The 12,092-nt window shown below is 40.2% G+C and overlaps 1 protein-coding gene across 2 annotated transcripts in view; it reads right to left on the reverse strand.

Moving 5' to 3' along the window:
• Window positions 1-738: 738 nt before the first annotated feature.
• The window catches only part of LOC143279649 (synaptotagmin-15-like), an 85,059-nt gene continuing 73,705 nt past the window's right edge, over window positions 739-12,092 (reverse strand). For both annotated transcript variants that reach the window (XM_076583675.1, XM_076583685.1), the window contains exons 5-8: window positions 10,430-10,563; window positions 9,694-9,855; window positions 5,802-5,922; window positions 739-4,863 (exon numbers count right to left, since the gene is read on the reverse strand). In XM_076583675.1, coding sequence (XP_076439790.1) covers window positions 4,523-4,863; window positions 5,802-5,922; window positions 9,694-9,855; window positions 10,430-10,563 — 758 coding nt within the window. In that variant the 3' untranslated portion in view covers window positions 739-4,522. The remainder of the gene's footprint in view (window positions 4,864-5,801; window positions 5,923-9,693; window positions 9,856-10,429; window positions 10,564-12,092) is intronic.

Consider the following 12,092-nt stretch of genomic DNA (forward strand, 5'->3'; position numbering starts at 1 on the left):
CATATCATCAACTACCTTTCCAGAGCGAGCGACAGAACCGATTTCATGGATCAGGTCAGTGTATAATTATTCGTGCGTTGTTCTTTTGTTGTTTTGTAACAGTTCTGTTGCTTGTAATTATTTTGTTCAAATGCACCGTAACTCAATGGGAAATGATCTCTCTCTGTCTGTCTGTCTGTCTGTCTCTCTGTCTCTGTCTCTCTCTCTCTCTGTCTTTGTCTGTCTGTCTGCCTCTCTCTCTCTCTCTCTTTCTAGCTATCTATCTATCTATCTCTGTGCATGTGTGTGACACGTGTTATTTGACTAATTATCAACTGGCATATTCCTGCTTTCCTACACCGCTTCCTAAAGAAATTCATTCATAGTTTCTTAACAAAATATAACTATTTTCTGAATGAAAACAGGTTCAACATTTAATTGATAAAAAAAAAATGTAATGAGTGAGTTACTGCATTTCTCACTTTCAGAAAGAGATTGGGTTTCTGTTTCATGCTGGAGATTCATACTGAGAGGTTGGGAAGGAGAATCGCGTGGGTGGGTGTGCATGTGTTTGCTTGTTTTCTTCTTTGCTTAGATTCATAATAAAGAAACGTGCTGAGTTTAACATTTATTTTTGCTGATCATGCACGGTGTCGGTATGTGATGAGAAGCCGTCCTTTAGCAAAAAACGATCATGTTTCTGCGTTATGCATAATGTGATTAGTCAGTCTCTCGAATTGACCAGTTTGACAACATAAATCAAATGTTTCTTCATTTATTCTGGTATTAAGTCCCACATCCGCAACAAGTGATCTTAAAGTTAAACTCTACAATACATCACACTAAAAACAAAACTGTATAAAACACACAAAAACAACAACAACAATAACAAAAACATCAGCAAGAACAACACACGCTAAAATAATTCAGTAAACCGTTAGTTTCCATGAAATTGATTATAACAAAAGGGAAATATCATCCAATGATCAAATAATTCAACTAACACAATCAATGAGCCATTTATCAGCACAAAAGCATGACAATGCACCTCATTTACTCTACCGTAGGCCTCACCCCCCCGCCCCCATTTTTTTTTTTTTAACATAAGGTTTAAAAAGTCATTGAACTATCGGAAATTAACATCAGTATTCTTAAACTGAAAGCGTCGTAGGAAGAAGAAATTTCTGTCATTTGGTTGAGAAATAGGCAATGTGTCATGCTACGGCGTTATCTTTCTGTTCTTAATATACGTAAGACATTGAAGAAGAAAAAAGCTTGAACGGTAGACCGTATGTGAAAAATAGCACTTCGACGGCTCGATGTCATTGTATCAATGTTCAATCAAAGGTACACGAATCGATTTAGATATAAGGCAGTTTGTTCATGTGGGTGCCCAGAAATAAAGAGCGAAACCAATGTTTCGTCAACGAAAAACATTGCAAAAGAATTATATATCTTCAAGACATACCTGTGTGGCAAGTTGTCGTTGCGTTATTTGTGGATATTGTGATAGCAAGTCAAAGTGTATGTCAGAAAGACTAAGCCATTGAATGGTGACAACAATGCTTGAAACCCACAAAAGCAGATGTGTTATAGCGTGAGGCAGGGTGTGTGGTAGTGAGGAACAAATATTCGGTAAGGGAGTGGATGGGTAAACCTCCACTGCTGTTCCATGGTTCCATTCTGTACTTCAGCTATCATGATATGCTTGTTTTTTTTTAAATGTTATTGTCGTATTTGAGAGACAGACAGAGACAGACCAAAACAGAGCTAAAAAGGATGAAGAGACAGACAGGCAGACAGACAGATGCAAGCAAAAGGATCACTGTAGCAAATACCGACAGAGAAGGCTTAAGATCTGAGAAGCATTGTTGTGTAGGTTTTGAAATCTTCCAAACAAATTACTCTGATTGCACTGTGTTTTACATATGAAGGCACAAACTGTATTTCATCATCAGGTTGCACAATACGTACAATACGCGAAAAGGCGGTATACAACTTTTCAGGTACAATGCATGCGAAAGTGACAATATTGTGTTAATTTTTGACAAAGTATATTCTTTTGCAAAAGATAATCGAGTAAAGGTACAATGCATGCGAAAGTGACAATATTGTGTTAATTTTTTTCAAAGTAAATTCTTTTGCAAAAGATAATCGAGTAAAGGTTACAATCAACTGAAGACTAAAAATAATACGAAAGAAGCAAACAAGTTAATAAACATATAATCATAATGTGGTAAAACATATGGAATATAATGTAGCTACCAAATAAACTACCTTTTTAGTGGTAAAATTATCAAAAGACGAAAAAATATTGCATGTACCACATTTATATAAAGTATTTTGTTGTAATAACAAAAAATGTATACAATGCACAATCACGATTTTCAGTACACTTATTTTTATTTTCGATTTTTGAGTGAGAGAGAGAGAGAGAGAGAGAGAGAGATCCGCCAAATAAAGTAAAAATTACACTACAGAAAGTATATATATATATATATATATATATATATATATATATATATATATACATATATGACATATTCATCACGGAGGGTCACAAACTCCTGTTCCCGCTTCACCTTTCACAACTTTCTACACACGAGTATTGTTCGTCTGCAAAATAGTGACAGGAACATTTTGTAGCCGATCAGATCTCTTTCTATTCCTGAATGCTCCAGTCAAACAAAGCCTGCATGAATTCGTAGCCAAGTGACAGCACCTTAACACCAAAGACCTAGATAACCAACCCAAAAGATACACGAGTGTACAAAATGGTTACCCACGTATAGTTTTTTTCATGTACAATCAGCGCAAAATAATCAAAGGAAGCCTTTAAATGAAACTCATACAGGTCAGAAACAGAGATTAGGAAGGAGAGTGGAGAACAATGAGAGGTGGCGATAGCAAATCCAGATCCAATTGTTCAGATGTATTCATGTCCTGTTTTGAAGAAGAGCGAAAGCTTAACTGGTATCGTCGAATATCTCTGAAAAGGGATTGCGGCTCAGATATGAAGGAGGCACAGAGGAGAGATCAGAAATCTTTCCAGGAGTATTTTCCAAATCTTAAGGTCCCCCAAAAGAGAGATCCACCTGATCCGAACATCAGCAACGATTTCCTTTTTTACCCCCAGTCGAACTACTTGAAACCAGTTAGATCAGTATCAGCTTGATCCGAATACAAATGGGCATGTTTTAGGCATTGTGATTGGCTATTTCAAATCGTGACACCCATGTCAAACACAGTGGTTAATTGTGACCATTTGGCTGGGTGTTCCACATTGTGACATCTCTTCTGGGCATAACAGTCTTGGAGAACTTCCATGACTGTCCATATTCAGTCTACGGATACATCTCGCAATGGCAAAAATAAAAAATCCGTGCAGTTACTTCAACGACTTAGCATTTGGTAAGAAACGTAAATTGGCAATATCTTCTTGGCAATAGGGTTGATATTCTGATTAACAAGTGAGAGGGGTGGGGGTGGGTGAAACTGATAATGCCACAGACTGTCGCCGGTTTAAGCCGAACTAAATCTTTGACGAATCGATTTCGTAATATTGTTCAAATTAAATACAAAATACACATAATATATCCCAATGTCTACTGATAAAAAGGACCAACAAAAAAAAAAGACTTTTGGCACATAGCTATCATCATTTGAATACTATTTTCGTGATGATTTTGTATCCCAGTCCTCATTACAATCAAACCATCTCGATAATTTTCAACGAATAAAACAGAATAATGCTGAATCCTCTAAATTTTCGACATGATGGTTATCGTTATTTTACCATCACGTAAATTGTTCTGTGTTTGGAGTAACTCGAGACGAATAAGCTTACACCAGGAGTGTGTGTGTGTGTGTGTGTGTGTGTGTGTGTGTGTGTGTGTGTGTGTGTGTGTGTGTGTGTGTGTGTGTGTGTGTGTGTGTGTGTGTGTGTGTGTGTGTGTGCACTGATGCTGTTACAGCTTTATTTTCATGAACTGTAAACTTTCTTTTGTGAATATCCGTTCAAAACCTGTACACCCATCTGTCCAGAAATGAATTAGATTCACGTGACATCTGTTTTAATTCTGGATAAAATCACAATAATGATATGTGCTTTCCATCATTGACTTCACAACATTGACCGGAATCACCTTCACCGTATAAACATACAAAATGTACACCATGATTTTGTAACTCCATTCAAAAACAAAAACAACATTAACAGAAATTCATCATTCATGTCTGGACGATTTCAGATTAGCAGTAAGGACAAGTGCACGAGAGCTGCATCAACAGCTTCACAAATCTTGTTTTGATTTATCAATTGAAATAGCATAACCAATCAATAACACTGAATAAATATATATCTAATTCATTCGAATCGATATACAACGAAATAAATATTTAATAAGTAAATAAATAAAAATCCTGGTCATTTGACTGAAATTTATACAAACTGTCCAATTGATTGCTCGGGTGACGAAGCAATATTGTTATTTGATCAGCCAGACTGCATGCCTGTTGTCTTCGTTGCCACAGATTATTTGAATCAGTCGTGGGAAGGAGATGCCGTCAGCGAATGCCACCTCGTGACGACAGAACGAGGCTGTGCCATTATTTCCTGCCAGTGAATGAGCTCCTCGCCTCGTGCGTACATGAAAGGACCAATCACAACACGCCCGTATTCTACGTCATGGGTCAGCATGCCCGCGCGGCGTTGCGAGGTCATCATGAGGGCAATCTCCAGGCGGCAAGAGTCCAGCTGCTTGCCGGAGACCGAGAATGACACGGATTCGTTGACAGTCATATCCAGGGAACCAGGACGGTAGCTGGTACGTTTGGTCCGGTGCATCTTGCGTCCGTAGAACAGCTGAAGTCTCAGGTACAGACCTGGAGGAGGGGGGTGAGGGGGCGGGGGGGGGGGGACAACTTCAGATTAATGTCTTCAGACATGTCAGATGTTTTGTCAATGCATTCGTTCGCACATCATGCTTTTGAATTGTCAAAATCATACAACTCACAGCAGGCACCTTCGCAAACAGTCTTGTTTTTACTTTACGCAGGTCTTTATCAATGCAGACATGTTCACGTTAAGACTCTTGTAACTTAGGATCGATGCTTTCATATCAATATCTTTCTTTTTTTCTGCTTGTTTTTGTAAGGGGCATTTGAAACATTAATTTCAGCATCATTCATAATGTTCGAATTTTGTTACTAACAGTCGATCTGTTCAAAGAAAACCTTTCATAATTCACAACAAAGACACCCGTCAATATTTCGCAATCCCAAACCGTACAAAGACTCTCATATTTGCGTGGGGTTATATCTATACCTCACACATCACAATGTATTCCACCACACTAATTCACTAAATGTTCCAAGGGAGCGAAACCAAAACTGGGTTTACAGAAAATGTTTATATTTGTAAAAAAAAAAAATAATAATAATAATAAAAAAATAATAAAATAAAATAAAAACAAAAATAAAATAATAATAGTATTTATATAACGCTGAATCTTGTGCGGAGACAAATCAAAGCGCTTTCGCACCAGTCATTCACACGCATGCGTAACTCTAAAACTGGAGAAACTGAATACAAGGAAGAGGCAGGGAAGGGAGGCAGGGAGGTACAGTTTCAAAGCCAACGCTGTTGCGCTAACTGCTGTACCCACGCGACTGTTCATGCACAAATATTAATATGCACACACACACACACACACACACACACACACACACACACACACACACACACTTTAGTGAACAGGCATTAAATTAATGACCAGCACACAATACCTACACACAAGGACACACATGCACTGTAAACTCACGGGTATCAATATCCATGTCAGTATGTTTGAGGTTCCGTGCTCTCATGATCCCGACCTTAATCTTCTCCGTCTGAGGGAGGTAACACAGGCTGAGTTCTAGATCTCCCAGCGAGGACAGCGCCTGTCGAACACATCGTCACATTTTACGTCATTAATAATGTTGATAATAACAATCATAATCATGGAAATTTATGTAGCGCCTTCCATTGCTTAAGCCGTTTTACAATAACTTCAAAAAGTAATAGGTATACCAAAGAAATAATAATATGGTTTGGTGTATAATGCAAAAAGTTAAGTAACAACATAAACACGCGCGCGCACACACACACACACACACACACACACGGGCGATCGCACTCACGCTCCACTCCCTCCTCATGCGCACGCATCACAGTCAAGTGATCAGTCTGCATGGAAACGGCACGTTCTTAAATGTTACGGACGGGATAGATTAATCAAAGCAATGGGCAAAAAGTTTTCAGGCCCGACCTGAAAGACTCAAGGGAAAGACTGTGTCGGAGAGAGTATGGTAGAGAGTTCCAGAGCTTAGCTGTTGAGAAAGGAAAAACAACAAACCCACTGTTTGCGTGTGTAAGTAGGAAGTTGAAAGAGCCTGCTGACAGTTGAGGATTGAAAGGTCCTGGAGGGAATGTATGTATGGAAAAGTTCAGATATTTTAACTCTGAAACAGAGACAGGAGCACTTGTACTTTATGACGTTCCCCTTTGTATCGCCTCTTTCCTAATATATGCAATGGAATACTTTTTTGACTCACTTGTGTAAACAAAGTGAGTCTATGTTTTAACCCGGTGTTCGGTTGTCTCTGTGTGTGTGTGTATGTGGCCGTGTGTCTGTGTGTCCGTGGTAAACTTTAACATTGACATTTTCTCTGCAAATACTTTGTCAGTTGACACCAAATTTGGCATAAAAAAGGAAAAATTCAGTTCTTTCCAGTCATCTTGTTTAAAACAATATTGCACCTCTGGGATGGGCACAAAAAAATAAAAAAGAAGCCTAATTATATGCAAACTGCATTTACTGTTATATTTATATATTTTGTATTCTCTAAACTTGGCACTTTGACCTCTTATTCTGACACAACAACAAGATGAGTCATTATTATCATTTTTTGTTCAAACAGGAACTTCTTTTGCTAAGCATGGAATTTTTAGTTATTTTGCAAACGTTTTGGTGCAGATAGTAAAAAAGGGAAATTATTCTGTAATTAATGCTAGGGGACTTAATTTATCACAAGTGAGTCTTGAAGGCCTTGCCTCTCTTGTTTTTTCATAAAAGCGGTCCTTTATTTTTTCTGTTTTCCAGCTTAATGTAATTGTTTTCGAGTTCCTTTAGTCGGAGTATTTTAGAAAGTGGGCTTGAGATGGGTAGGGTTGATGAGGCGAAATGGGGTTCGGGGTAAAGGGGGTGGGGGTCGACTAGAAATGGAAATAGAATTGATGACATCAATGCAATAGGTTTTGAAGATATTAATAAAATCTTTTATGTTGTAAACAAGAAAGGACATGACACACTTTCATTTTCTTTGTTCAAATTCGTACCAGGTGTATCACAGCGTAATTGTTTTAAATGCAAAGTGGACTGTTCAACCTGCTGATGAGGGTTCCTTTTTCTTATTACACGAAACTCTATGTCTGTCTCTGTCCGTCTATCTGTCTGTCTGTCTGTCTCTTTCTCCCATATTCACATACACTCGCACATTCATTCACACACGCGCGAAATTAAATATGGTATTCAACTCCTCCAAAAGTGAAATAAAGATTGTCACGAATACAGAATAGACATAGCCATCAAGATGGAGAAGTTGGAAGTCTGTACAAACATAATAAAGAACAAAAGAAAGAAATAAAGGGTAGAAAGCAAGGGGGGGAATAAGAGAATGGACAGACAGTTGTGACAATGTATGCTTATTAGTATTTCTAAAGTGCACAAGACAAAAACTCTGGCCTTGTTGCCACTGCAGTGGCCAGCAGTCTAACAGATGACTGAACTTAACGTTGCTGATTGTGGCATAACACGATTTAGCACGAGCTTAGAGGCTATCGTTGCTGTCTTGAGACAGGAGAATGTGGGCGAAAAGAACATGTGCTGTTTTTGTTTTGTTTTTTCTCTTTGAGAACCGAGATAATTGTTCGGAATGGACAAAGGTCAAGAGAGAGAGATAGAGAGAGGTAAGATTGAGGGTGAAAGAAGGCCAGAAGAAGTGGCAGTGGTTGTGTGAGAAGGGGAGGGAAGGTAATGATGGGGGAATTGGTGTGGCGGTGGTGGTGGTGGTGGTTTGGTAGCTGGGTGGGCGGGTAAGTGGTGTGGAGGAAGGTGAAGTGAAAGATCAAATCCAGTCACGTTGTGTAACGCTTTGTCAGAGGTCATTTTCGGGCTTTGACACAAACTGACAGGTACAGAACAGCGTACTGCATGACATCACGCCTGTGATAAAAAGAACTGCCAGCAACTTGACGTCAGGACTGACTGGTGGCGGGTTTGGTGGTGATGGTAGTGATCACTGAAAATGAATTTCAGTAGATTTAGATTAACTTCATATTAAACATGATCTTTGCAGGTTTCTATATGCGCGCAAGGCCTTGTGTGCAGGTATGTGTGTGTTTACATGAACGCGCGTGCGTGTGTATGTGCGTCTATGCGTGCATGCGTTCCTACACTTGCTTACTAACCTGTCGCGATATAGAGTATGTTCGTATTCCAGTAAGAATGCGCGTGCATGTGTGTATGTAGATGTGTATCTTCAAGCACGCGCTTGTGCGCATGCTGTTCATCGATTTAAAGTATTTTCACAAAGAGTATATTCGTCACAACAAAAGGTTGATGGCGAAGGTTGTTGGGCTGGAAGGGGGCAGGGGGTAACGTTATGAACTGGGCATGGGAGAGTAGCCTGACTGTATATGGTGTGTGTGTGTGTGTGTGTGTGTGTGTGTGTGCGTGCGTGCGTGCGTGCGTGTGCGTATGTGTGATGTTCCTTGAATGTTTTGATATTCATCCATTAAATATGATTTTGATTAATTTAAGAAAAAAAAGGAGAAAAATAAAACCTCGATCTATAAATACTTGCTTATGGGACTGCTTGATAACGAAAAGAAAAGAAATCACAGAGGTTGGTGAATCTCTCACTCTCTCTCTCTCTCTCTCTCTCTCTCTCTCTCTCTCTCTCTCTCTCTCTCTCTCTCTCTCTCCACAGCTGCTTCGGTTTTATCTTTTAGATAGAGTACTTTATACCTTTTGAGCCAAGATAGAAACAAAGCAATTTTGATTCAAAGTTCTATTTCAAGCCCCAAAATTAATCGAATAATAATTGTTCAGCTTTTGATTATATCGTGTAAGAATTTAAAACAGATAAAACAAGATGCTGTGCTGAATTGAGAATTGTCTGCATGTAGGAGCATCGCTTGTTGCTTTTGAGTTGCATGCGCGCGTGTTTGTGTGTGTGTGTCCGTGTGTGTGTGTGTGTGTCTGTCTGTCTGTCTGTGTATCTGTGTGCGCCCATGTATGAATGTGTGTCCGTGTACGTGTGTGAGCGTCTGTATGTATGTGTGCATGTATGCATGTGGGGGGCGGGGGGGAGGAGTGTGTGTAAAAGGAGGATATGGAGACATGTTGCGATCATGATGGGGACAGAACTTGGTTTTGTCATTCTCTCTCTCTCTCTCTTTTTTCAATTTCTTTATTTGAATAATTAAATGGGGATAAGCTGGAGAAATGTACTGTGTACCAAAATGCCAACTGACACCCCCACTTCTACTTGATGAGCCAGGTTGTCTATGGATCATGCTCCGTGTGTTATGTTCAGACCTGTATTTGGACACAATCAACACACGATCCTCTCTCTCTCTCCCTCTCTCTCTATCTCTTTCTCTCTCACCTGCGGCATAGATTCGAGGTCAGACCAGTATGTGTCCACGTGACCGAGGTCTACGTCACGGAGGGGCACCATGACGTGGCCAAGAGAGTGACGTACTTTCTTCCTGTCTACGTCATAGACTGAAAACCTCACCACGCGGTTTTTGATGTCGTCTGATGTCACCTGAAAAGAAAAAAAAGTACTTTGCAAATACAGAGCATGATCATATGTTGACTGTGCCGATTGATATTGACAGACAGATAATTTTAAACAAAAGAATACATAAGTAAGAGAGAAAGGAAAAAGAAATTAACAGAGGAGAGAAGACTCAAGACAAGAAAAGGTAAAAAGAAAACACAGTGGGTATGTCTCGCTGATTGCGCATTATTCGTTGTCTGTTGTTGTTGTTTTCAACCAGTCTTTCCTTGTCATGTTTGTTAATTCTTCTTCTTCTTCTTCTTCTTCTTCAAAATAATAAATAACGAAGTCACCACATCATTCCGAGTTACCTTCGTTTTCATAGTCATGAAGTATTAGCGGGGGGGTGGGGGGGTAGAGAAGGAGGTCATAAGGCCGGGGATGAAAATGGGGAAAACACACACACAAACACACACAGATACAGACAGACAGACACACACACACACACACACACACACACACACACACACACACACACACACACACACACAAAACAGAGCTAAAACTGGTAATCCGTTGAACTTATTTCTTTGTTTGTTGTTTTCTCCCTTCGACTTACTTGGAACACGAAGTTCTCGTTGAAGATAGGAGACAGTGTTTTCTTGCGCACTTTGGATGTTCGGCAGGTGCGATCGTCCGGTAGTAAAAACACTTTGACAAACGGGTCACGTGGGTGGTGGTGACTCCCGCGCCCTGCAATGTACATGAATTTGATTATAGACATGTCTGTCTTACTGTGTGTGAGTGCATGCCTGAAACCTAATCAAATGACACAGGAAACGAATGATGAGCGCCCAATGGTAGCCGTCAGTCAGTCCAGTCAGGTAAGCAGCGTGTCGTGCAAATGACCCCATGTTTGTAAATCGGTTAGAGCTTTGACTCGACCGAGTTTAGGCGCTATATAAGTATCCATATCATCATCATCATCATTATTATCCAAGTTTTTGTGTATGTGTGTGTGTTTGTTTTTTTACGGGGGGAAGAGAGAGAGAGAGAGAGAGAGAGATCAAATATTAATGGAGACGTTTCTCCTTGTAACTCCCCAAAGTTACTTTTCAGATACACCGGAAAGGAAACGAAAAGCAAAGGCATACCCCCCCCCCCCCCCCCCCCCCCGCCCCCCCCTTCTCCACACCAACACTTTCGCTTCCACCCCCACCCCCTCACCCCCCCCCCTCTCTCTCTCTCTCTCTCTCTCTCTCTCTCTCTCGTGTGTCTGTGTCTTTGTGTATTTCCCGATTTCCGCAAACTTCAGGATAACTTTAATTCAGTCAGCTCATACCGCCAGGATCACAAGTTCAATAGGAGAAAAACAAGAAGCACGGCTGTCAAAGTTTCTTGCCACGTTGTGTAAGCTGCCAAGTCATTCGCTAGCCGACTGCGAGCAATACGGCCGTCGCTTTGGACAGAAGACTTGGGCAACACCAGTGAGATCATGTTCCCAGTTTGGAATGTTTGATCGTCTGACGTCTGTGACACTGAAGCTGTCATGTTTAACAGTGACGCACATCGCGCTCTCCGCATGTCAAGTTCACAGAGAGAAGTTTGTGGAGACATGGAAAAGATAAAAATTAAATAGATAAATGAATAAGTCAACTTTTTCGATATATAAGTGCAGCAGCACAGTTATGTGACTGTGTTATTGCTGCAAGATGGTATGGCATTTCTAGCAGACAAATGCAGAGAAACAGACAGAATCAGACAGAGAGAGAACTCGGAACTCAAAAGTTTTGTTGTACATCAGCACGTGAAACCTAAAATGTGTATGGTGATGATGTTGTCAACATGATGGGTAGTAGGAGTACTCAAAAGATTACAGCCCACTACTGTAAACACATTCAATAACACTGAAGAAGTAACCAGCCACCTGCGAGTCTGCAGCAGACGTGGACAACCCTCTTCCTGAATCTTCGTTCACGAAGCCAAACCCTCATGGTGATGAGAAGTAACGTACCCGTAAAAGATGCTTCGCTTAACTACTTGCATCGGTGCTTACTGTATTCAGCTGTAGATCAGTACAAGTCCAAAGGAGGCTGCTATTTACAAAGTGGTCATTAAAATGCCCAGTCGTGCTTATGAACGCTCAAAAAATAAAATATCTAATAAAATTGTTAGTCTTAGACTTGATAACGATTGTCAGTCTGTATTGATGATTGTCAACCTCCGCTGTTGTTGTTTTGGTTTGGTTTGTTTTGGGGGTTTTTTCCTTGTCTTCTGTCCGT

The sequence above is a fragment of the Babylonia areolata genome, chromosome 1 (assembly GCF_041734735.1).
Source record: "Babylonia areolata isolate BAREFJ2019XMU chromosome 1, ASM4173473v1, whole genome shotgun sequence".
Taxonomy (NCBI): Eukaryota; Metazoa; Mollusca; class Gastropoda; order Neogastropoda; family Buccinidae; genus Babylonia; species Babylonia areolata.